The 24,128-nt window shown below is 41.7% G+C and overlaps 1 protein-coding gene across 1 annotated transcript; it reads right to left on the bottom strand.

Moving 5' to 3' along the window:
* Positions 1-3,365: 3,365 nt before the first annotated feature.
* LOC144522851 (cadherin-24-like) lies at positions 3,366-22,659 on the bottom strand. The gene is made up of 13 exons (XM_078258099.1): positions 22,348-22,659; positions 17,420-17,714; positions 15,375-15,494; positions 14,277-14,444; positions 10,953-11,134; positions 9,266-9,522; positions 8,271-8,407; positions 7,987-8,108; positions 6,573-6,690; positions 6,137-6,445; positions 5,628-5,820; positions 5,100-5,499; positions 3,366-4,223 (listed from the first exon to the last, which is right to left on the bottom strand). Exons 1-13 carry the CDS (start codon positions 22,657-22,659, stop codon positions 3,366-3,368), a joined length of 3,471 nt encoding a protein of 1,156 aa, XP_078114225.1.
* Positions 22,660-24,128: the final 1,469 nt, after the last annotated feature.

Below are 24,128 nucleotides of genomic sequence, written 5' to 3'. Positions count from 1 at the left end.
AATATGTGTTTTTGCTTTCCAATCCTGGTAATCATCCCGTGACCCCTTCGATATATTCTTCAACCTTTGTTGGGAACTACAAATTCAGTAAGAAACAGGTAGCTATGAGAGGAGCTAATTAGGGATTGTACAAAAATGACTGCGATGGGAAGAGGGGTCTTTTTTGTTTAAAAACACCAACACCCTAATGTAGGGTTTTTTAGGTCAAGGACCCCTATTACATATTGTATAAAATTGAGTCGCATTTTAAACTGGGCCTACATTACCGTGTAGGGATGCCTAAGGCCTTAACACATATCTTTATATGGTGTATACAATACTAAGGTATTAAAATAAATATTATCGACATATTCATATATTTATACATCATGTTTTAATGTTAAACATACATTAAGCACAGTGAGTGCTTAAGCTTAACTTTCAGACCAGTAAGCCTGTTAGCACTGTTGTGTAAATCACAAATAGGCTGATTTATCTTTACTATTAATATGTTACTTATGTTTATATATATTTAAAGACATATTTTAACTTTTGAAAGAAAGATTTTTAAATGATTAAACAATATCTTGGTGCCCCCCCATCCCCCGAGGACCCCCCTGTTGAAGATCTGTACCCTAATGTAATAATAATAATCATTTTCAAATAAAACCCAAATTGAAAAATAGGAGTACAATTAGAATTACAAAAATTAGGGAAACAACAAAACGATGAAATCTGTTTACCGAATATCCCAGCCACTCTCTAGGTTTCAACCAAAAGCTGTCACCGTAGCTTTATATGACACATTTTACACACTTTAATCCAGTTTTGCTTTCTGTTAAGATGCAAGATGAAGTAAGGTGGCACAACTGTAGGCTGGAGATATACCGCTATGAGAACAATTACAATATCCTCCGTTCACCACAAACAGTTTTACACAGCAGCAAACATCTGGACAACTAAACTTTTCTTGAAAATCCAAATGAATGAACGAGCCAGTCCTCTGGTTTTATAGATCAAAAGAAACTGTGGTGTGATGTTACAATTCACCACTTAGTTCAGAGATCTTCAACAGCAACATTATTGTTAGTTTTTGAAAGTTTCAAAAAAATTAAAAAGTCTATATTATATATATAACATATTATTAGCCAATATAAATCCCCACTGCTTACTGGCCTATAGGTAAGGTAGTCACTAACGTAATCCCCAGAAACAGTTCCTGAGGATTCACTGTGCCACATGTATGTTTAACATTAAAACATGATTTATAAAATCATGCCAACAATTAGGGGGCTATTTTAATAGCTTAGTATTCTTTGGAAAAAAGGTATGTATAAAGGCTTTAGGCAGCCCTACACGTTATTGTAGGCCCAGTCTAATATGCAACTTCATTTTATACAACATATGTAGTAGGGGGTCCCTGCTCCATCTCTCTTTAAAATAAGTGGTCCTTGGCTTAAAAAACAGTGAAGACCCCTGGCTTAGGCGATAGCAAAGTTGCAATGCACACGTCTGACTTTAGGCGGCACCATCGTACCGTCAGCTGCTGTCGCCTGGACAGACGATGTTCTCGACTTCACACTCTTCTTAGCAGTCTTTAAAGTGTGTGTGAATGGCAATATGCCTTTTACACATTTGAATTTCAAACATATTTTAATTTCCCATTATTTTATTTTTGTCTAACTACTGTTTTTTTGAAGTGGAAATACAGAAAGTCTTTCACATTCTAACTTGTGTCTATATTTAGTTGTTAAATTAAATCTATTTCTGATCTCTATGGTGAGGACATGTCTGGATCTTGATCATTTTTGCACAGTGACATTTCTGTGGTAGTTAGCGAAGATACCCACTGTGTGCTGACAATATGCAGTGTGGTGATGACTAGTTCTTCTTTGGCACTTCATGTACTATCCCACTCATTTCCCTCCGCATTTCCTTCTCTTGCCGGAGGAGTTTTTTTTTGTACATCTCATCTTTCTTGTCAGGAGGCCAAAGATTTTCTGTCAAATTTAGTTTGAAAGCACTGCAATCTTATTAGAACAGCAGCTGATTAAGACCTAAACTCCTACTGTAGTGGAAGATAGGAAGCGAGGAATAATTGCAGAAAATCAAATACATTTGATTACATTATTGAAAATAATGTCATTATTTTTAATAACTCATCCTGATAGCTTCTGAATAAGAAATGAGCTTTGAAAACGCAATAGAAATGAATCATTGTCACTGAATAACATTACACATTCTGTAGTAAATGATTGTTTTGTTGTTTTGTTGCCTCTGTGCTCTGGGCTCATCACGAGAACAATCACGAGAACAATGCCTGTGTGTTCTGCACCGCATAATGGCTTTTGCCTAATTTTGTCTCTTTAAAAGGTGGGAGACAAACAAGCATTTGGAGATAATTGTAGACGAGCAAACGCAAACACAATGGCAAATTATAATTAATCTTGCGTGGGTGAAATTACGAGGAACATTGTACATTATAAGCTTATGTCTGCAACTGTTTAATAACTGGAAAATCAGATGCTTAATTTCCTGTGTGGATTCCAGTAAATACCCCCCCCCCCCCAATCAATTGTCCACTCATGAGCAATAACCACTGAAACAGGAGTGGATATATATCTACATATGGACATCGTTTACTGTAGGCTACTTTCACAACAGTTCACAAGTCTTTGACATTGACAATCTAATCATTTCTAACTGTGTGCAAATTGCATAGTGAGCAGGTTTCACTACCGTGATGGTGACTACTTACTGGAGTTGAACTCTCTCTACAGAGCTACAGAATATGAATGTATACAGTTGGACTCATCGGAGAGGCTGTGTGAACACATGGCAGTGTCGGTTTTCAGTACAGTACAGTACCGTAAGCTTGTGTGGTTCTAAAACTCTCCGATTCTGATGCAGATGTCACATTCACATTCCAAGGATTTCCAGTGAGTGTGCCCCTATTAAACTATCATTAAATATCACAATTGTGGTCAATATTTGATGAGGCCTATTTTTTTTTTCAAACAATGCAGCTTTCAGGGCTCAGAATCAATATTTAAAAAAAAAAAGTGAATTTTTCATAACTTTAGCTTTGAAAGCCCGAGTGCATTATTAATATCCGTTACAAGAGCAGTGTGAAAAGTGACAGATTCCATATGCATTTTATAAACATAGTGAAGGTGAAATATACGCTGTGCACTGATTCCACCACAAATCTTGACTCTACTACTGTCAGCCTCCTGGGTCTTTTTTTCTCCCCCTCCCGGCAGGTTGGAGGGGGACAAGAAGATCTCTGTCAGGGACTCTGTGTTTTGCCACCCCTGCTGTGTTCAAAATCCATCACTGGTTAATAGGCTTCTCCTCTCTGGAACATTTCTTTTTTTTACTGCATTCTAGAAATCCCATCTCTGCTGTTCTTTCTCTTTGTCCTCATTTTGTTTATGAGTCTCATCGAGAGTGAGAGTAGCCTCTGCCGTCTCTCCTCCCTCTCCCTCTCCCTCCTCCTCCTTCTCCTTCTCCCTCTCTCTGATGATCTCCACCAGCCTCTGAAACTTCTGGTTTAACTCCTCCATCCCTCCCACCACTCTCCCGTCGTCCTTCTCTCCGTCGCTCTCCAGCGAACTCAGTGACTCAGCCCGTGAGTCACGGCCCTCAAACTCGTAAGTCTGCAGCGAGTCATAGGGCGGCTGCGACAGGTCAAAGGTCACCTGATCCAGGCGGATGTTCAGTAGCTCTTCCATGCGGAGGGGCTGCGGGTTGGCGGCTTCTGCTCTCGCAGGCTCCACCCCGCACGCCCAGCCCCTGCTGTCGCCAAACATCCCCCCGGGTAAGGGTAAAGGCTGCTCCTTTCTCTGGAGTCTGCACATGTTCAGTAGCTGCACTCCCGCTGGGTACAACCCCCCGCTGCTAGCCCCGTTCATACACGTCCCTCTGCTGTTTGGATTCAGTGAGCCCACAATGCTGTACGTGTCTCCTTTCAGGTAAACAGCAGGGTTTACAGAGTTGATTTCGCCGCCGTTTGAATAATTACGCTCGGAAACGGAGGGAATGGAGGAATCAGTGTCAATGTCGTCTAACGTGCAGCTGGTGGCTCCGGTGCTGATCTGAGTCTGCGATGAGCCCAGGCGCCCCTCTTGCTGGTTTGACGAGGAGCTGGTGTGACTTTGGCATGAAGACTCAGTCGGGTCACAGCGGGTCAGATTGGCGGCGTTGTTGGCGGGTGTCGACTCTGTTTCTGTTTGTGGATTTATCTGTAAAAGAGAAGAAAGGCCATATTAGATGAGTCAGACACAGATGCAGGGATAATATATGAAAGCAAAATCAGGCCATAATGATGAATCATGAAGTTTTTAAGGAACTGAAAAATTGCTAATCATGAAATGTATTCACAACTGAATACTTAATGTTGAAATTTAAATACCACTAAATTAATTGGGGGGGTGGTGAGATCTCCACTTTGAGCAAAATTAAAATTTTAAGCATATCAAACACTTTTGCCTGCATTCTGGTGAATTTTTCTGCAACAATTTGTGCCTTTTCTGCATCAAGTTATGGTGCAAATGTCTTTATTTATGTAAAGGAAATTATTATAAGATATTTGAGAGGGTTGCACAGGCCAGTTTTGATTATTGCGGGGGTTGTAATTATATATAATTCCTACTTGGAAAGAGGTCTGATTAATTCCATTCTGATTCGTTTTTGTAACCGTGGTAGAGCCTTGGTGTCTGAAGTTTCTTTACATTTTATTTTATTTTGAAATGTTAGGTCAGAAGCCCCAACCCACATACATCAGGGGAGAAGAAAAAGCTGCCTGTAAATAGAGGCACACACATACAGTAAATCCATAGTTGTGTTTGATTGCAGTCAAATTGCTTTCTAATATAATCAATCAATAAGAGATTCTTCCGTGCGCCAATCAGGATCCAACAACATTTGAACCAGAATCTAATGACAGTTGGAAGACCCCGATGAATCACACTGTTGCTTATTTGGCATGAATATTTTAGTTTGTTTTCCATTGGGAAACATTATTCACTTGCTTATATGATTCAAATCCTTATGGCCTTTCTTTGCCTCCATATAATTGCTACACATTTGTACCCGTCAGTATTAACACTATCACTGACCTTTCCCTCACCCTGACTCTCGTTTGTGTCAGCAGCGTTTGCTTCACTGCCTCCATTTCTGTCTGTGATTTTGCTCTTTGCCAGCATGTGCTCTGCGTCGTAACTAGCAGTGCTCGTCTCGGGAGAGCGCCGCAGAGGCTCGAAGGTGCTCTGGTTCGGGATGACAAGGGAATTGCCAATGTGACCGCCGCTGAGCCCGTGGGTCAGCTGTGTTAACTGCAGACCTGCTTCCAGTGGCCCGACCGGATAATCTCTGAGAACAGGCAGCGTGTGGACACCGTAGCACAGGCGTCCGTAGAGTGGAGCCGAGCCGGGCCTCTGCTGAGGGTCCAGGCCGGGGCGCGGGTTACGACTCCAGCTGTACGTCCTGGCCCTCGGCGGATTCTGCTGGGTGTACCATCTGTGCCAAGAGATAAATGTCAGAGAAGCACAACACAGTCAGAACATACAAACAAGCACACACGCGCATGCCACCATGGCAAGGATGGGACATATTATTTATTTATTTATTTTTTGGGAACAGCTCACATGTTCCTGTTGTTGTGCATGTGCTGTATTCTGTGCATGCTCTGCAGCGCTGTAATGTCAAAAGCGGCGGTGTCCGCTTCCCCTCCCCCCTCGTCATCGTAGGATATGATGTTCTCCCTGACATCATCCTCCTCGAAGGGCGAGTGGGAGTCTCGCTTCTGATGGCGCAATGACAGCGAAAGTGCACACACCACTACGGGGCAAAAAAAAGAGACACATGACCACCATTCTCTTTAGACGTTACAGCAGCAACCTGACACAACTGCTCAACGTTTCCCTGAAAGGTCACAACATATTCATCAGTGGTGGAAGAAGTATTCAGATCCTTTACTTAAGTAAACGTACTAATACCCCACTGTAAAAATACATGAAAAAATGGCATGAAAAGAAAAGAGTCAAGTAAAGTAAAAAATGTACCTCAGACTGTACTTAAGTACTTCAGTAAATGTACTTAGTTACATTCCACCACTGATATTCATAGTGCTTCGAAGAAGCCAAACCAAACCCACCCAGCAGAGTGGTGACACAAGCCAGCATGGCCAGTAAGGTGACCAAACTGAAGATGAGAGATGGCGAGGCGGAAGGCACGGGGAGACAAACCATGTGTCTCTCCCATCTCCTGTCCCTCTGTCTCCCCCTATCCTCCGTCTGCATGCCCCCTCGCAGACAGGGACAAATGGTCACGGTGACCGTGCCAGTGTTGGTCAGACCCGAGGCTCCGTCACGCAGCACAACTGGCACGTAGAGGGTGAGCGAGGATGTAGAGAAGCCAGGGAGGGGCTCCAAGGCTGACTGGAGCACCAGGCTGGCTGTCACACCTGATAATGTGACAAAAAAGACACATCAAACACGGGCAACTGCACAGCAAAGCTCACACAGGTTTTGGGCTTGTGTCGTGTTTCTGGATTAAGCATGAAATAGAAAAACAGAGCCAATCGCTGCAACCTCCTGTTTCCCTGATGGAGAGGTTGAGGGCAGAGCTGGACTCTGGAGGGATGCTGAAGTGGATCGGGGTGTCCTGCCCTCCATGGTCCCTGTCAATGGCTCGCAGAACCTGAACTACCTGCATAACACACGTCAGGATGCTCTGTTTCAGTGGTCAAGATAAATCTGAGTCGAAAGCTCAATAACAGGATCGAAAAGAGGTTTAAGCCAGCCCCAAAAGAAAATCACCAGCGCCAACATAAGAATTGAGAATAAAAATAGCAATCAAATATAAATAAAATTTAAATATTCATATTATTTTTGTAACCAGTTTTGTTAATTAAGGTTTTATTTACTCAAGCATAGTATACATTTTTGATGATCAAATTGTCAGAAATAACAGGAAAATGCATAGATTTCTGCCAAATAAGGTAACACAGAATTGCCTTTACTGAACGTAACACTATCAGGTACATTTTATTGCGTTTTTAGGAAGATGAATAGCTCGTCCTCGTTCTGACTGCTACTCAGATTGTTTTCTCATGAGCACGAGATACTTAACTCACGAGTGTTGCCAACTTAAGGCTGTTATATACTGGACGCAGCCCAGCTGGCGCGTACAAATGTGACGTCATGGGATCTTTCGTGACTATTTATACCCGCGCTGATGCTCGTGACACTAGTTGCAGTCTTCTCCTGAACAGAGGTGGCGCTAATGAGCAAAGGCTACCGATGTTGCTCTTTCTATGGACTAGAAGAAGAAGAAAAAAGTAAACCATGGCAGAACTGGCAGCAGCATTGCCGTCAATGCTTGGATTTGATTGGATGACCTACTTGGTCAGATCAAGCCTTTCATTCACCATAAAATAACTCATCTTAACCCAGTAAGTTTACAAGAGAGACCTGCAGTCACTCTGAAACATGAATTATACTAGACGCATCCAAGGTGGCACACGCCATCGTGACGTGAAAATGATGTAATATCCTGCGCCCAATTTATGGCGCGCGAGCAGAGGTCGCGCACGGCTCTTTTTTTTCAGCGGCGCGCCGGGGCCGGTGTAGGTAAGAGAGACAGCGGGACGCGGCGGGAGAAAGACACCGCTGAGCTGGCCTGGCCCTGGGAAAGGAGCATTCTATATCTTTCTCCCCTAATAAGCTCTCTTACAGCATATTATTAATATCCATCATAATGTATTAAAAATCTATACCTACTATCTTGAAAATGCAAAGCTGAGTAAACAACGATGATGTGAGTTTGCCTCTGCTGTAGCAATTTCTAATGACTGTTTTATCAACAGAAGAACTAAATTAAATCAAGTCAAAAACGAGAAGGACCAAAATAGTCACTTGAAGGATCTTGAGTCAGAATGGATGAAAACAGGAATAAAGTCTGACATTAAATGTAAAATTAGGCAAAAACTAAAGAAGAACGGACCTGACCGGGGGCGCTGGAGTCACATACAGACGTTGTGTACTGCCTGTCCAACTCCGGCGCATTGTCATTCTGGTCTAGTGTCTCTATGGCAACCACAACCCTCGACACAAGATTTGGATTGTCTGAAAGAAAAGGAAACCAGCGCTAATGTTGAAATTATTACTGAATTGGTGTCATTTCTACAGCACACTTTGTATTCCCAACTCCGGGCGGTGCTTTCTGTGAAATATGACTGTGGTAAGCTCTGCTGCTCATAGAGCCCGGGGGCAGAGGGGCTGACATACCCCTTTGTGTGGCGATGACAGTGATATTATGCCACTGCTCCTGCTCGCGGTCCAACTCCATGACTGTGCTGATAAAGCCCATGTCAGAGGCGATGCGGAACAGAGCCTCGGGGTCTGACTGGGGATCAATGGAGTACCTAAGACACAGAAACAGAAATAGTGAAGAGAGCCTTGAGTGAGTGACTAAATGAGTGAGTAATGGACAGTGGTGGAAGAAGTATTCAGCAACAGAATAGCAGAAGCAACTTGCGTTTGCCAACATCAAACTGACAAGAAAACTGATCTTGTGTCTGTGTCTGATCTTTCTAGAGTGGTTTACTAGTCTGGTACACAATCAAATTAAGGGTATGTGGCCCAAAAATGAGTAGGACAGCCTAAAACGAGTTGGACACCCCCAGGGCTAATCCTTTCAGCTGCATGTATATTGTTGGGTAGTTTCATTTATAATAAACCAGCGTATTTTATGTTTTCTGTGCAAAAATCTTAATTTGTAAAGTAACTAGTAACTGAAGCTGTCAGATGAATGTAGTAACTTAATACTTGAACAATGGCTGTAACAGTATTACTTCAAACCTCTAATATTGACTGTTGATTTGTGTCTATCCTACTGTCTACTTTATTCCCTCATAATGCCCATATTTAATGCTCTCTTATTTAAACTTTATCCTTGCACTACTATAGTTTTTATATTACTATGTCTACATTATTCTCCTATATTGTCCATATTTAATGCTGGTCTCTAGACTTTATCCTTGCACTATTGGACTTATTTGCACTACCACCATGACACCCACTCTCATAGAGCACAATAAAGTAACTTCTATCTATCTCGTGGAGAAATACATACAATATTTCTCTCTGAAATGTAGTGGAGTAGAAGTAGACAGTGGCATGAAAAGAACAGAAGTACAAGTACCTCAAATTTGTACTTAAGTACCGTACTTGAGTAAATGTACTTAGTTACATTCCACCACTGGTAATGAAGTAGTAACCACCTGATGTTGGTGCTTTGTCCTGTGTCTGGGTCCACAGCGAAGACCCGGCCAACAGAGCAGACAGGCGGGCAGTTCTCGGACACGTCCAGATGGTAGCGAGCCTGGGAGAATCGCGGCGGCTCATCAGCATTAAGGACCATGACCCGGACTGTCGCCTGGTCCTTAAAGGGACCTTTCCTTAGGTACCGCGTATCCACTATAGGGTTGGCAACTTCCACGGAGAAAGTGTAAGAGCTCCGGGTCTCATAATCCAGCAACTGTTGGGTGAAGAATAAAGCGTCCTATACTTTATTGAAGCCCTTTCATATATGATTCATATCCTGCATATTTCTGCCCCTACAAAGCACTTCATAATTAATTTCCATTAATCATTCTCATTCTTTTTTATCTCCCTATAAAACTTACATACAGTATTACATGTTGGAGTTATTGCTTTCATCATTTCAAGATTTCACCGAGCAATTGTTCAATTGTGAATGCCCGATGCTTAGAAGTAAAAAGTCACACTGGCTGCCTTTAACACCGCTGCTTACTTCAAATGGGCGCTACAGTTTCTCCCCAGCTGCTCATTAGTTCATTGTTACTCTTTAATTGCTTGTGTGGAGCCTTGGGAATCTGAACCTGTCCGCTACAGAGCAACGTTTGAGTGGAGTACTGAAGTGTTTAAATGGCCAAATACAATTAATTTGCAATACCAGACCAAGGGAAATTTGTTTAAACGCATGAAGTGTCACATATTAGATATTTTTTCTCATTATGTGGCCATTTAAGCAAAACCACCGACATGTACCCATGATTGGAATAATACGGTTCCTAATAGGATTAAACAGACTCCAAACCCAGTCATGTTTAAGGAAACACTGAAACACTGGCTTTTAGATAACATACCCCTGTAAAGACCTTTGTGTAGGCAGGGTTGTATGTAACTCATTTAACGGACCAGTTTTAGTTTAATAGGAAGAGTGTACTTCGGCCTGTTAGAATAAAGCCTGTTAATGGACAACGTGAATATTTTCTGTTCTGTTTTATTGTGATGTATTATGATGCTAATGCCGTACATCACTATCTCCAGGGGCAGGTACGCACACACACACACACACACACACACACACACACACACACACACACACACACACACACACACACACACACACACACACACGAAGACCGCTATGGAAATAAATCCTGTCACTTTTTTATGTTATTTTTAATTGTGCATGTACATTGGTGTTGCTGGGTATCGCCATTGATTTCCTGAATCGATTCGATTCCGATTCACAAGGTCCCGAATCCCGATTCGATTACTACTCAACTTCTTCTTGGATATAAAGAGATTCTCAGAGAACTAATGCTGTAAATTGTACAAGCAAGGAGCAACCCTCGCATATTATTTTTATATATTTTACAAAGTTAATGTTTACAATAATTGTCCCCCAAAAAGTTAGTTTAAAGTACTCTTTACTTATACAGCCATGGTGAAAAGGCATATATTAAATCATCATACATCACTCATACAAACATTGATTTCATTTGGAGAATCTTATTTTAACCCAGCCATAGTTGCAAACATGTAAGTGTCTTTTTTTTTTTTTAAACGAATTGTCAAATAAACAAAAGAAAAGACAAATGTAGCTTCAGATCCTCGGCTGCTATGGAAACATCAGGTGTCTGTACCTGCGTCACTCACCTTGTTCAGCACAATGACAGCCTCTTGGTCTCTACTGCTTATATTAAATGTTTCAGCTTCTTCGGTGTCCAGGATAGTGAACTCCAGCTGTGCATTTTCTCCCAGATCAGGATCAGAGGCAGTGAGACGGCCCACCTCCACACCTGGTGCTGCTAGCTCAGAGATGGAGAATGACCACGCACCTGCACAGAGGAACACATCAACACAATGGTTGACTGCTGATGAGATTGCTCAAGGTACAGCGGGATGCTGTCTGCATCAATTTGGTATCAACGAACATAATGCATGTGGCTATTATGGCTCTCATTTACATATTTCACGTCCAAGTTTAAGGCATTGGCTCCCATTTTTTTTTTCAAATCTATTTTAATACATTACTCACATACGGTATGTAATACATTAGATGAGTTATTTATCGCTGTAATCATTCCACCTGTTCATACCGGCTGTAAAGAGACCCTTCCTCATGTAATTCTAATGTAAGAGATGAATCCAACAGTCAGCGTAAATTGCATTCTTACTTTCATCTGAAGCTTATATCATATCTTCCAAAGTGACATTAAATTTAGTGTGTATTTCCCTGTTGGGAATGTCTTGTGGGAGAGTAAATTTAAAACATTGGACACTTGGTATGACTAACTCTGACTGAAGAAGCCATATTAGCTTAGGTTGAACTTTTAAATGCATCTTTGCACAGAATATTTCTTACATTGGAACTGTGTTAGGAAGGGATCTGGAAGGGCCAGCGAGGAGAGGAGGAACAGTAACCCTTGCTTCAATGTACAAATATAGGCATGTATAATTAAGCATGAACTAAATTGTATGCTACTAATGATTTTAACCTATGCACAAATGGCACAATGGACTACACACGGCAGTAAGAATGATCAGTCCACATACTTAAAGAGTCTGTGTTACCTAATTTCACTCTAAGCATTTTCCTGTTATTTCTGACAATTTGATAAACAAAAATGTATATTATGATTGAGTAAATAAAACCCCAAGAACAAAACTGGTTAAAAAAATAATGTTAATAAATCACCAGGAGCGTCCGGTACAGCCTGACTCTAGAGATACAACTGAGATTAGCTCTCATATTCAAGTTTATGTTCTGCTTGTTCAACAGTTGTTTGGTAAACTGCTTTTAAACACATTTTTATTCTCAATTCTTGTCATTTTGGTGCTGGTAATTTTCCTTTGGGGCTGGCTAAATCCTGTTTGGGGGGCGCCAAAAATGCCTCTATGCAGGAAAAACCCTGCATACTGTACATGTTAGACATATTGTCTGTATTGGAGCTGAAATGACTCATCAATCGGCAGATTATTTCATTGTAAACTGAATATCTGTGGGTTGCAGCTACAGATTTCCAATGGCTTTGGGATGGCAATGGCGGACTGGTCCAGACTAAAATGTCTCACAATATTGGATGGATTGCCAAGAAGGTTTGTACAGACATTCAGAAGATGTGAAGCGTACTGACTTTGATCCTGTGACCTTTCAATCCAGCGCCACCATCAGGTCAACATTTCAATTTGTCCAACGTGTGTTTAGTGCTAATTAGCAAATGTTAGAATAGTTACGCGCTAAACTGAGAGGCTGAACACGGTAAACAAAAAATTTTTAAATGTAAAGGACATATTAAAATATAATAAAATAAGTAAATAACAATATATTTAAAAAGGTAAATAACAAAAGACATAAAAAGACACATAAAATATAGTAACAGGGCTCAACAATAAGGGTTGCCTGTTTGCCCGGGGCAAGTAAAATGCCACGCTGGGCCAGTAAATCTAACTGTTACACAACCTTTCAGTTGAAATGCTGTGGAAACCGCTATACTCCTAAATGTATTTATGTGCTCATTTACTTGACTTAAAATGCAACATGACAATTCACTTTAGTTTTTGTTGTTATTTGATAACCGCTAATAAATAAAACGTTTGTACTGGGGCAAGTAAAAAAAACACATTAACATTGAACCCTGAGTAGAATAAAATATAACAACATAATATAAGAAGGGGCGCCCGGGTAGTCAGTCGGTAGAGCGCGTGCCCATGTATAGATGTATGTATGTTTCTTTCCCGATGTAGAGGTCCGGGTTCGAATCCGACCTGCGGCAATTTCCTGCATGTCTTACCTCCTCTCTCTCCCCTTTCACATCTATGCTGTCCTGATGATTAAGGCGGAAATGCCCCTCCCCCAAAACACAAACAAACATATAAGCAATACAAAAGTATATACATTCAAGGCATGAAAATGAGTCCTCATTAAACAAAGAGTTTAAGCTGTTGCTGAGTGAATCTGTTGCCGTTAAAGTTTATCTTGGATTACAGTCTGTTCACTTAACAAGCATGAAAAGGCAGCCAGTGATCTGTGACAGGTCATGCCGTTTACTTGGCCCATACATCATTTGCACTGCAAATCCAGAGAAAAAAGCTTCCCTTTTAATCAGAGTGGTGCTACCTCGCTAATTATCAATCATTCAAATCCTCCACATGATGACGAACATTCACAAAGTCACGCCCCTGGCATTCAAAGAGCAAACTAAATGAGCCATTTGCTTACATTGTGGCATTTTTGTCAAACGTAAAAATAATGGCAGGAAGCTGATGTGGTGAGGGAGGGAAGATATAGTCAGATATTAGTAAATAAATAACACTGCTGGCATTTGGAAATATTGAATTGCTTCTATAAAGCACTGTCTTGCAGGACAATATATCAACCCGAGGAAAGGGGGGCCTTTAAACATTAAGATGAACGTCGGTAAGTGGAGACTGTCGGGAAAAAGAAGTAGGGGAGAGGTAGTATAGAGAGAAAAGCAGCATATGTCTCAAAGCGTTAGACGCATTCTGCAGTGATTTTACCGTCTATTGAAGCAGAAAGCACTGAACTTTAAGATGAAATATTAATAGCATGAAACAGGGAAAAGCTTGGTTAAGAAAAAGTAGACATGATCTTTTACTCTTCAAGGCACAGTCCATTTTGAACCCCAGGGACCAAACGGGTGTGTTTGTATGAATGTTAATGCCAGTCATTTTGGCAGGGGTTATGTTATTCCAACTGATGGTAAAAACAATGATTAGGAAAAGAGTGCACAGAATCAACGATCCCCGGACTGACAAGCGTTTTAACTGCTTCAGAGTTTATCTTGAACCTGTCAAGACAACGAGGACCCAAAGGAGGCAAAACACATCAGACTGGTGTCATGAAACGCCATTACAGGACGTTTCATCATTTTAATCTCTACTCGCACACACATATACTACAGCTACAGGGATTGAATACAGCCGTCAGTTCAGTGATCTGATAACAGCAGTGCTTACTCCGTCTGAAGTGAGGGGGGTTGTCATTGACGTCGCTCAGCCTCACAGTGATGGTAGTGGTCCCTGATAATCCGCCCAGATGCCCACCCATGTCTTTGGCCTGGAGGACGACCAGATATTCGTCCCGAGTCTCTCTGTCCATGTCTGGAATGGCTGTCCGCAGGACGCCTGGGGTGACAGAAGGAGAGCGGGACATGCAGCAAAAACATCACAACGGAAACAGATTTCACAGTGACACATCATCTCTGGAAATAACCGTCAGAGCGAGTCAGATGCATACATGTTTAGAATTAGGACATTGAAAAACATATGACTCAAGACAGTGGGGGAAAAAGTATTCAGATCCTTCAATTACGTAAAAGTACTAATGCCACACTGTAAAAATACTCGGCTCTAAGTATATTCAGGAAAATGTACTTAATTCAATTAAAACTTACTTAATTAAAAGTAAAAGTACTTAATGCAGAAACACATTTTAGAAACTTGAAACGATCCAAACAGTTCTGTCAATCAACTAAGTGTTTAATCGGCTAATCATTTCAGCTGGACTTGTAGGCCTATATATTGTTGGGTAGTTTCATTTATAATAAAACATCAGATTTTATAAACTGTTTTGTGTGCAAAAATCTTAATGTTTAAAGTAACTAGTAACTGAATCTGTCAGATGAATGTAGTGGAGTAAAAAGTACAATATTTCTCTCTGAAATGTAGCAGAGTAGAAGTAGAAAGTGGCATGAAAAGAAAAGACTCAAGTAAAGTGCAAGAACCTTAAATTTGTACTTTAGTACAGTACTTAGAGTAAATGTACATAGTTACATTCCACCACTGGGCAGCAACACGTCTCTGGAAATAACCGTCAAAGCGAGTCAGATGCATACATGTTTAAAATAAGGAAATTCAAAAAACCATCCAGGCCACTTGAAAATGTGAGTTCAAATGTTCTTCATCACACTGGACATATGGTAGCAAATACACAACATATGATATCCAACCGAGCCACTGGGATTTACTGTATGAAGTGGAATCATCAGCTAGAGGGGCATTTCCTGGTAAACAGCTTTGAGGGGAAGTGCGGTACATGTGAGGCTGTGACCAGACCTGTCTGAGGATCCACAGAGAAATAGTCCTGGCCCTGAGTAATGGCATACACCAGCCGGGCGCTGTTTCCATATGTGGGATCATCAGCATCTCTGGCTGTGACTTGGATTATGGACGTGCCTGGGAAAGAGACAAGGCGACCAACGTGAGAGGGCATAGTGGCGTTTTAAAGTAGTTAAAGCTGGCGCAGGGTTCATAATCTTAAAGCCATACTCCACTCAAAATCTATCTTTTGAATATCATGAACTGTGGAGGGTTAAAAGGATAATCCACTTCTCTGCTGTCTATCCATATACGCAGTATGATAAAATATTCATTTTTTAGATAAAATATGATTAAATACCCCATCTTCACGTTGCACAATTGCCCGCCTTGAATTTCTGGAGCTGAGCCAGATGCAGTGTACTTAGCCACAAGTGTGATTTTTTGTAAGATAATGAAAATATTATTAGACAGTGGGAAATTCCATCATGCTGCAGGAATTGCTTAGAACAGCAACGATTAACAGATTCATTGATTCGTTGATTGACAGAGGATTAATCTGCACCTGTTTTGAAAGTATTTAAGTCATTTTTCAAGCAAAGATGTGAGGCTTTTCTTCATCATATATGATAGGTTTGTATCATCTCCTTGGGCTCCCTAAAGTTCTGATGGACATTTGTCGCTATTTTCTGACATTGTATAGACAAAAGGATTATTATTTTTAGAGATAATGTTGTAGTGCTAAGTAGGCTGAGAAGTTTCTATGGATTTTTGTCACATTATTTTCATCATGCTAGCAGCCTTCTTGAGATGGCAATGTTGGTCTGTTAGCCAGTCAGTCCATCACTTTGTTTTTTCTAGGACAGCTGAAGACATGAAGGGGGAAGAGAGAGGGGGAATGACATGCAGCAAAGGGCCGCTGGTCGGAGTTGAACCCGCGGCCACTGCGTTGAGGAGTAAACCTGTATATGTGGGCGTCTGCTCTACCAGGTGAGCTATCGACTTACATGGCGAAAGAGAATTAAATGGAAAATGGATACATTTTTTTAAATGTCACAACCCCAGCGAAATGACTCGTTTTATTATCAGAAGTTGATCCATTCGGTCCGATAACATTTAGAAGGTCTACAAGAGCCGCATAATAAATAATTTAATCCACATTCAAGTTAGCGGAGCGCTAAACTGGAAGTAGTCTTTAGTGAGCCTGCTCTATGGGCCCCATCCAGGTAATTTTCGAAGCCGAAGTTGAACTTTGTTGGCTTCAAAAGCCACTAAGCAACTCTCATACAAATGAACGGGGCTCTGCCTCGAACACTGAATGCAGGTTTTTCCATGGGGAGGACATAGAGACGAGACTATGATGTAAACTACTTTCTGCTGTCCCACAATGCAATGCTCTGCATTTTATAGACGCATGTCGTGTACAGTGACTTATGCGCTGGTGTCTGCTTCGTTCTAGCGAATCTCTTTAGGAGAATAGCACGGCCGGCATATGTGTGTATGCTGGGGAGTGTGTGGTAGACCGAGTGAGAGAGTGACGGGAATTAGCTTCGGAGCAGGTACTGATTCTAGAGGCGTAGACGGAGAAACAAAGTGTCTCCCCTGTGACCATGGTCAGAAAGCTGTAGCGGGAAAGTTAACCCTCTCCTGGATTTCATGTTGTTTATGGAGAAGGAGAACCCTGAAATGAGTCGGGGGGGAAATGTGACGCTACCAAGCCACGGCCAAATGGACCAATCACAGTTGCGTCGCCGCAACGTGTAGTTACATTTTTTTGAGAGGTGCACGTCAGGCTACGGCGTAGGGTCTGGCATAGGGTCCGTATCTCCACGTACCTACGTACATAGGTACCCACTGAGTCGATTTTACGCAGGATCATAAATTGGCCTTTAGTCTTGTTTTGCTGTGAAAACTCATCCCCATTGGAATCCATTGTAAGATGAAAAAATTCAAACTGAGTACTGCTGCTGCTCCCTATGAAGGATAACACTACTCGCATTTTACAGCCACCTTTCAAGAGATTTTGAGTGGAGCGTCACTTTCATGTTGTTTTAGCGCATTACCTATGTTGGCCATCTCTGGCACCATGGCAACATAGGGTTCATCGAGGAAGACAGGCGGGTTGTCATTGATGTCCTGCACTCTGATGATGAACTCTGACGAGGGCTCCAGGGCTCTGCCTGTCTGACGGTCTGTAGCTGTCGCGACGAGACGGTACTGGTCCTTCTCCTCGCGGTCTAAAGACTTGGTGACATGTATGTTGCCTGTGTTGCCGTCAATAACAAACACAGAGCCCACTCCCTCTCCCTCTAGCATATACTTGGTGTGGCCGTCTCCTCTGTCCATATCTGTGTGCAGCTGGAAAATAAAAAAAACATACAGAGTAAATTACTGGAACACCTTCAGGCAGCAGCACTTTCATACACGGTGCACTGATGCAGGTATCGCTCATTAACACTCGTCTATCAGTCCGGAAAGTAGTGCAAACATGACTGTGTGAAATGGGTGATTTATGTTAATACGGAATGTGCTCGTGAGTCTGAAACGAATGGCACCAGGTGTGGAAGATACATATGGGACTGGGATGAGTACTGATGCACACAGCTAATTAACTCACTGGACCAAACACGCCACTGGGGGTTTGTTGAGGGCAAAACCACATCAATGTGGACTGTGGCCCTGCGAATGTCCTACATGTATGTTCACAGATGCAATCTGCTAACACAGGCCGCATCCATTTGTAAATCTTTCTGTCACTTATGTCCATCTGTCCCTTCCTTCCCCTTCTTGTAAATCCATCTGCCTGACTTCCCCGTACCTTTTAAGCTACCTCTTTTTTCCAGTACTTGTCTCTCTCTTTTCATCAAGTTACCTCGGTTACACAGAATGCCCATCTGCTCACATTTCTCATTCCTCTCTCTCTCTCTCTCTCTCTCTCTCTCTCTCTCTCTCTCTCTCTCTCTCTCTCTCACACACACAGACACACACACACACACACACACACACACACACACACACACACACTCTCTCTCTCTTTCTCCCTCGGACTGTTTTTCTCTCTGGTGCAGAATACTTGCTCTGTATTTAATGGCAGAGAGGATATTAGTGTGAGCTAGATAGGTAAAAGGCCAAACACACAGAAATAGAAAGCTAAAGAGATTACTCAGCCTTCAACACACTGAGCTTTCTGACCAGGAACCTTCACATCTCGCTACCCCTTAAGGCGCATCTGCACATGTTCATAATCCACCAGGCTTACTCACAACCTCTGCAGTGGACCTTAAGATACTCACGAGAACTGAAGCCCCGATTTTTTAAATTCAGCTGCTGCAACAATGAGCAAACTAGAAATTATTTTTGCAAGGCATATTCATTCAGTTAAACGAAATGTGTCAGAGACATTTGTGAAACAGAGACATTTCATTGCCTACAAAATGGTAATATGGAATGGATAATATGTGTACACAAATATATATATTTAAACATAATGCATGTTAACAACACATGTTCATGCAAATGCAATTCACACAAACACTGCACAGCATGCAGGCAGAGACCGTATAAGATTAGAGTACATTCTGTGTGTGTGGTATGTGTGTGTATGTCTTGGAGGATAAAGTTGAGGATTATAGAAAAGAGTGATAGCATACCCTACAAATTGCTAGATAAAGGACTCAGGTTTTCTTATTCATCCCTACACCCATATCCCTCTTCCTCCTTTCTTCCTCAAAGCTAGCTTCGATTTTGATCCCACACTTCACCACGAGAGACATCTTTGTGAGAGTCTGTCTATCATGCTCCCCTGTTCTTTGCCCCCCACTTCTCTCCATCCTCTCTCTTTCTATCCAGCCTTCGTCTCCTCACTCGTCTAATTGCTGGCTCAGTCCTGCTGTGCTTCAGTCAGCATGGAAAAACACTCTCATGGTGGAGAAGACATTATCCGGACCGCACAAACAAAGCTGAGAAAAAGAGGAAATTGTCTCTTCCAATTCCTTATTCACCTTCCCTCCTGCTCTGTAATCTCAAATTTCCCCCTCCTCTCACTCATGCAGTACACACACCTCCAGGGTTTATATCTGCCTCACACTTCTTTCTTTGGCAGCCAAATTCCTCCTCTTTCGCACGGGTTGAGGCACCTGTGATTTGAACTGTTGACATGTCACCTCAATGTCTCTATTTTTGGCAAAACAAACAGAGCCGCCTCTGGGAGAAAACGTTGTGCTTCCAACCCCTTCGCAATGGATGCTTTATTACATGAATATCAACACCAAGACTGCTTTGCAGAGGAATGAGCAGCCTCGTGTGTCTACTGATTGCTTTAAAACCCCTCCCTGACTGTATCAATAACAACCAGAGAGGAAGATTAAACATTTATGAGGTGTATACTGCACTGGTAAGAATCCAATCTAGTCTGTCACCATAAAGTATACTGCTAGCTACAAAGTGGCTGGCAGCATTCCCCCGTTTAGCGTTACAGCTGATATAATCCTACCCTGAGTATACTGTAGCTGCCAGCAGCTGCATTAGTGCAATAGAGAGTCTGACTGTGAAATGCTACAAGTAAACCCCAGGGATCTGAATGGTTCAGGTGTGCTGTGGCTTAAATCATCTCAGACACTTTACGTGTTGCGACACCGGCAGCAGCTGAAGGTTGCTGGTTGTGGCGACTGTAAAACTCAAGTATGAGACAAGACAAGTGGAAGGCTGCTGCACAAACACTGCAGTTACAAGGAGTTATATTTGTGCCTCATTCCTGAGGGTGTAATGAGACATTTTGAAAGCTTTTTTGCAAGAGTGTACATCATATTTTGTAGAGAAATTATTATCATGCAAAGGAAAATCTATTTGGCCCTGAATGAATGTATTTGCACACAAGTGCCAACTTATTTAATTTCTCCTCTCTCAATGTCCCTGACCCTTGGACACTCATTGGTTCAAATTGTCTGTCTTGCTCCTAACATCTCTGCTCTGTGTGCTCTCAGGTTTGCCTGTGAGCTCTCTTAACGTGACTTGTTAGACAGAACACGAGGCAAATTTTCGAGTCAGCGCTTTTGAAGACAGAAGATGTACATTTGCAGTGCGAGTTGAAAAGGTTTCAACTTGTCCCGGGGCTTTATGAATCTGCTTTATGAACATAAAGAGACGAGAGGAAAAAGGAGACAAATTGGAGACAAATAACAGAAATAACCAGAGTTTCAGTTTCAGTCTGAGGAGGAGCTGAACACAAACACACATACACACTCCTATGCAGCAGCTAGCTTACAGCTAATGTCTGACCAGTCGGTACATCGGCTGTTTGGGGCGGATTACCACAAACAGTCAAACGGGCAAATACGTGAAGGTTTTTTAAAAGTCATTTTTAAATGACTGTTTTGTCACCAACCTTATTACTAGTAGTATTACCGTTTGCTAGGGGAGTAGGGAAGCACTGGAAGAATGGCCAGTAGGCACATGATTAAAGGGTTGGTTACAGTACATAACTAGTCTTATGAATTTCCATCTGTACTATATTAGCTTAAAACCTAGCTATCTTGATAAGTAAGTAGCTAGCTAAATTCTGCCAAATAAACAATAGTACTAGCTAGGCACTTATTAAAGGTGCTCTAAGCGATGTTGGGTTACGTTACTTCTTGTTGACGTTCAAAGTATTGTCAAACAAAATGGAGGCTAGCTCGCCCCTCCCTCCTCCTCATCCTGTCCCCTCCCTTCCGGGCACTAACCCCCCAACCCCCACCCCCAAATCCTTCTTGTCGGTTATTGGCTGCAACACTGTTTGTTATGTTTGGTGGTGCAGGTTGGCGCAGTTTGTTTTTGTTGCCGTTTGTGGAGCCTGGGCTGTCTACAGAGACCGTGTTTTTTTTTACAGTGTGTTCAGGGGACAGGCAGCTAGCGGATAGTGAGGAGATGTTTGCTGTATGTGAAATGTTGTAGCCTAAAAAACGCATGACATCGCATAGAGCACCTTTAACATGCTATTCAGTGGTTAATAGTCATTAAAAAGTCAGCTAGCTATATAAACATTAAACTCGACTAGGGGCTCTGCAATTTTCACAGGTACTTGTGATGCTTAGTTCAAAATTAATTAGAGGAAGTTATCTTATTTTAAAACATTTTTAAAAGAAACTTAATAATTATAATTCCTTGGCTATACATGTAGCTGGCAATCATCAAGGTAGCCAACTAGCTTAGTTAGCTACTGCATGTATGGCAGAGGTTAGCTAACAACCTACCAATACAGCTAGATTGCAAGCTAATAGACTAAGCTAATACTAATACGAATTTAATTTAAATGGTCCATAAAACTAGGCTTGTAACTAAAACTGTTCTTAAAACTTTTTTTACACAGTAAACTTATTTGTTTAAACGCTCACAGAGTGAAGTGTTGGCCACTGTCATCATGGTCTCTTACCATTTGTTTTTTCCTTTCCCTACTCCACTAGTAAGCAATAATCCTTCTAGCAAAACAGCCATTCATAAACAACCTACTCCAATATCCAAATTGGCTGGAATTGTTGCTACCATTATAAAATAGACATCTGTAAAACTGTTGACAGGACACCTGGAACTGCAAACCAGGTTAATAAAGTCTATTGGCCGAGCGGGAATGTCCAGTGGGCTATACAACGAGGAAGCAAACCTGGAGTCCAGAAAACGTTTTTTGGCTTATGCGCTTGGCAAGCAATTTTTCATTCAAGTGAGTGGGCGACATCTTTAGTTCTAATATTACATCCATGAGCACACAGAGCCGGAAAAAGGACAGGGGGAAATGAGTCAAACTGAGGAAAAGAGGTCATCATTGTGAACTTATGTGAGTAATGGCGCACAACTATATATAAATGCATTGAGCACAGAGTACATTTTAGTTTCCTCAAATTAATTATTCTTTCTCTACAAAATATATTCATGTGCTTGTGAAAATATTTTTCTGAGGCACAAATATGACTCCATACAATAGGATACAGGTGATTCACATAATGACTTCACAGCTTACCCGTCCAATGAGCACAGGCTCGGGCCCTCTGTACTCCTCGATCACAAAGAACTGGTTCCAGAGCCAGCTCCTCCGGCATCGAGAGCGAGGCTCCACTTGTGGCAGGTACGGTTCCGACCGACCGTCTTCAGACTCCGTGACCCATTTAGTGGGGCCCAGTGTCCTCTCAGGCAGAACGTCACCGACACCTGTCTCCAAATGGAGCTTAGGCTGGAAAGCGTACTCCTCGCCTGAACTCAGCACTTGACTGTGAGCATAAATTACACCTTTAACCTCTCCATTAGTCAAATAGCTTCTTTTCTTGCGGTTCATAGTGAGTTCGGGGCTATGTTTAATTGATAGGGATTTAGCAGTAGATTCGGGATGTTTAAGTATGACTGGTTGCCTTGCTATATTACCCCTAAAGTCAAAATCATTAGAATTTCTGTCATTTTGTCTAAAAGCCACATTTGGCAGGGTTGTTAGATCAGTTTTTCCATTCTGAAGCTGGCTCTCCAATTCTTTGAAACTACCGAAAAAGTTGTCAATGCTTAATTGTCTTTTACTGGATATTACATGCAAATCCTGACCTTCCTCTGAAAGGCCAACAGCCACCGAAATGCCATTTCTTTCCCCTTTACAGAGTAAAAGAAAAAGAAGCACAATATGTGTTGCCATTGCTAAGTTGAACAGTTTGTTTCAAAAAATAACTGATGAATGGCTGATCAGATGCAGGTTTTCATGATGATCCATCTTGTTTTCTTATACTGTGCGTCTCCTCATGCTTCAGGTTTCCTCTCCCCCAGAGTGAGTCTTCATTTCGCCTTCTTTTCTCACATGTAGTACACATGCTGCCCACAGGATCACCTGAGAGAAGACATAATTAGTGTGATCTTGACGGCATTCATTAAAATGGTAAAAACAAGTGCTTCACGATACAGAAGTGAAAAGACAAAGACACGTTGACATCTTACTCATTATCTTGTAATTATTTTGAGATACATTTGTAGGCACATTTTTTTGTTGAACAGCTCTGTTTGCTAACCCGAGATCTCTGCCAGCTGCTGTATAAATAGCTGCACAGAAACTATGAACATTACGGTCCGATAAGAAATAACCTAAAAAGGAGAATTCCTTTTATACCAGATGCTGTTATTTGTATTATTCTCATTGCTGTTGGCGTTGCTCTTGTTGTGTGTGAATGCTATTATTGATCACTCAAGCATTCTCAGAGAGTTAAGCGTGGTCTTAAAAATTTTCAATTAATTTGGAGCCTGAGGGCCTAGTGATGAGGTGGAGCTCAGGTACTTTACTGTCCCCTGTCACACACAATTGCCTGGACATCAGGTGATTGATGTCATCCCTAAAGATGGTGTCCCATGCCTCAATGCCCAGTAGTGAAAAAAGTTCCCTTTAAGAGATTAATTAGACTCATAAATAATGAAGGACTTGTCCTCGTTTCCCAAAAGTTTAATGATCTGCGTTTCGTTAGTATTTGAGTCAGATCCTGGCCATTGATCTTTGAAACTTTATGTACTAAAAAGTGTCAGCAGCTTAACAAGACTAAAGCGGTGTAATCGCAGTTTTTCAATCCACGTTCTACCTGCATCCATCACTGTGTCTCAATATTTCCTGCAATGCATGTAGATTTTCTGTTCTCTGTTTTTCACCTTTATGCTCACATGGACCATTAGCACACATACAGTGGCGTACTCAGGCTGTCTGAGGGGCAGCGGCAAAAAAACAACTTTTGTATTCATGAAAACTGCGAAATTTCAAAGTGGCTTGTTTGTATGATTGCC

This window comes from Sander vitreus, chromosome 9, assembly GCF_031162955.1.
Source record: "Sander vitreus isolate 19-12246 chromosome 9, sanVit1, whole genome shotgun sequence".
NCBI classification, from domain to species: Eukaryota; Metazoa; Chordata; class Actinopteri; order Perciformes; family Percidae; genus Sander; species Sander vitreus.
This window is presented reverse-complemented; position numbering and strand designations above follow the sequence as displayed.

Excerpts from the sequence above, each read along its gene's own strand:
- LOC144522851 (XM_078258099.1), bottom strand. The coding sequence starts at position 22,659 with ATGAACCGCAAGAAAAGAAGCTATTTGACTAATGGAGAGGTTAAAGGT. Across the intron at positions 8,109-8,270 it reads TGTCATCGCCACACAAAGGG|ACAATCCAAATCTTGTGTCG; the intron begins GTATGTCAGCCC and ends CTTTTCTTTCAG. Across the intron at positions 6,691-7,986 it reads ACTCCAGCGCCCCCGGTCAG|GTAGTTCAGGTTCTGCGAGC; the intron begins GTCCGTTCTTCT and ends TGTGTTATGCAG.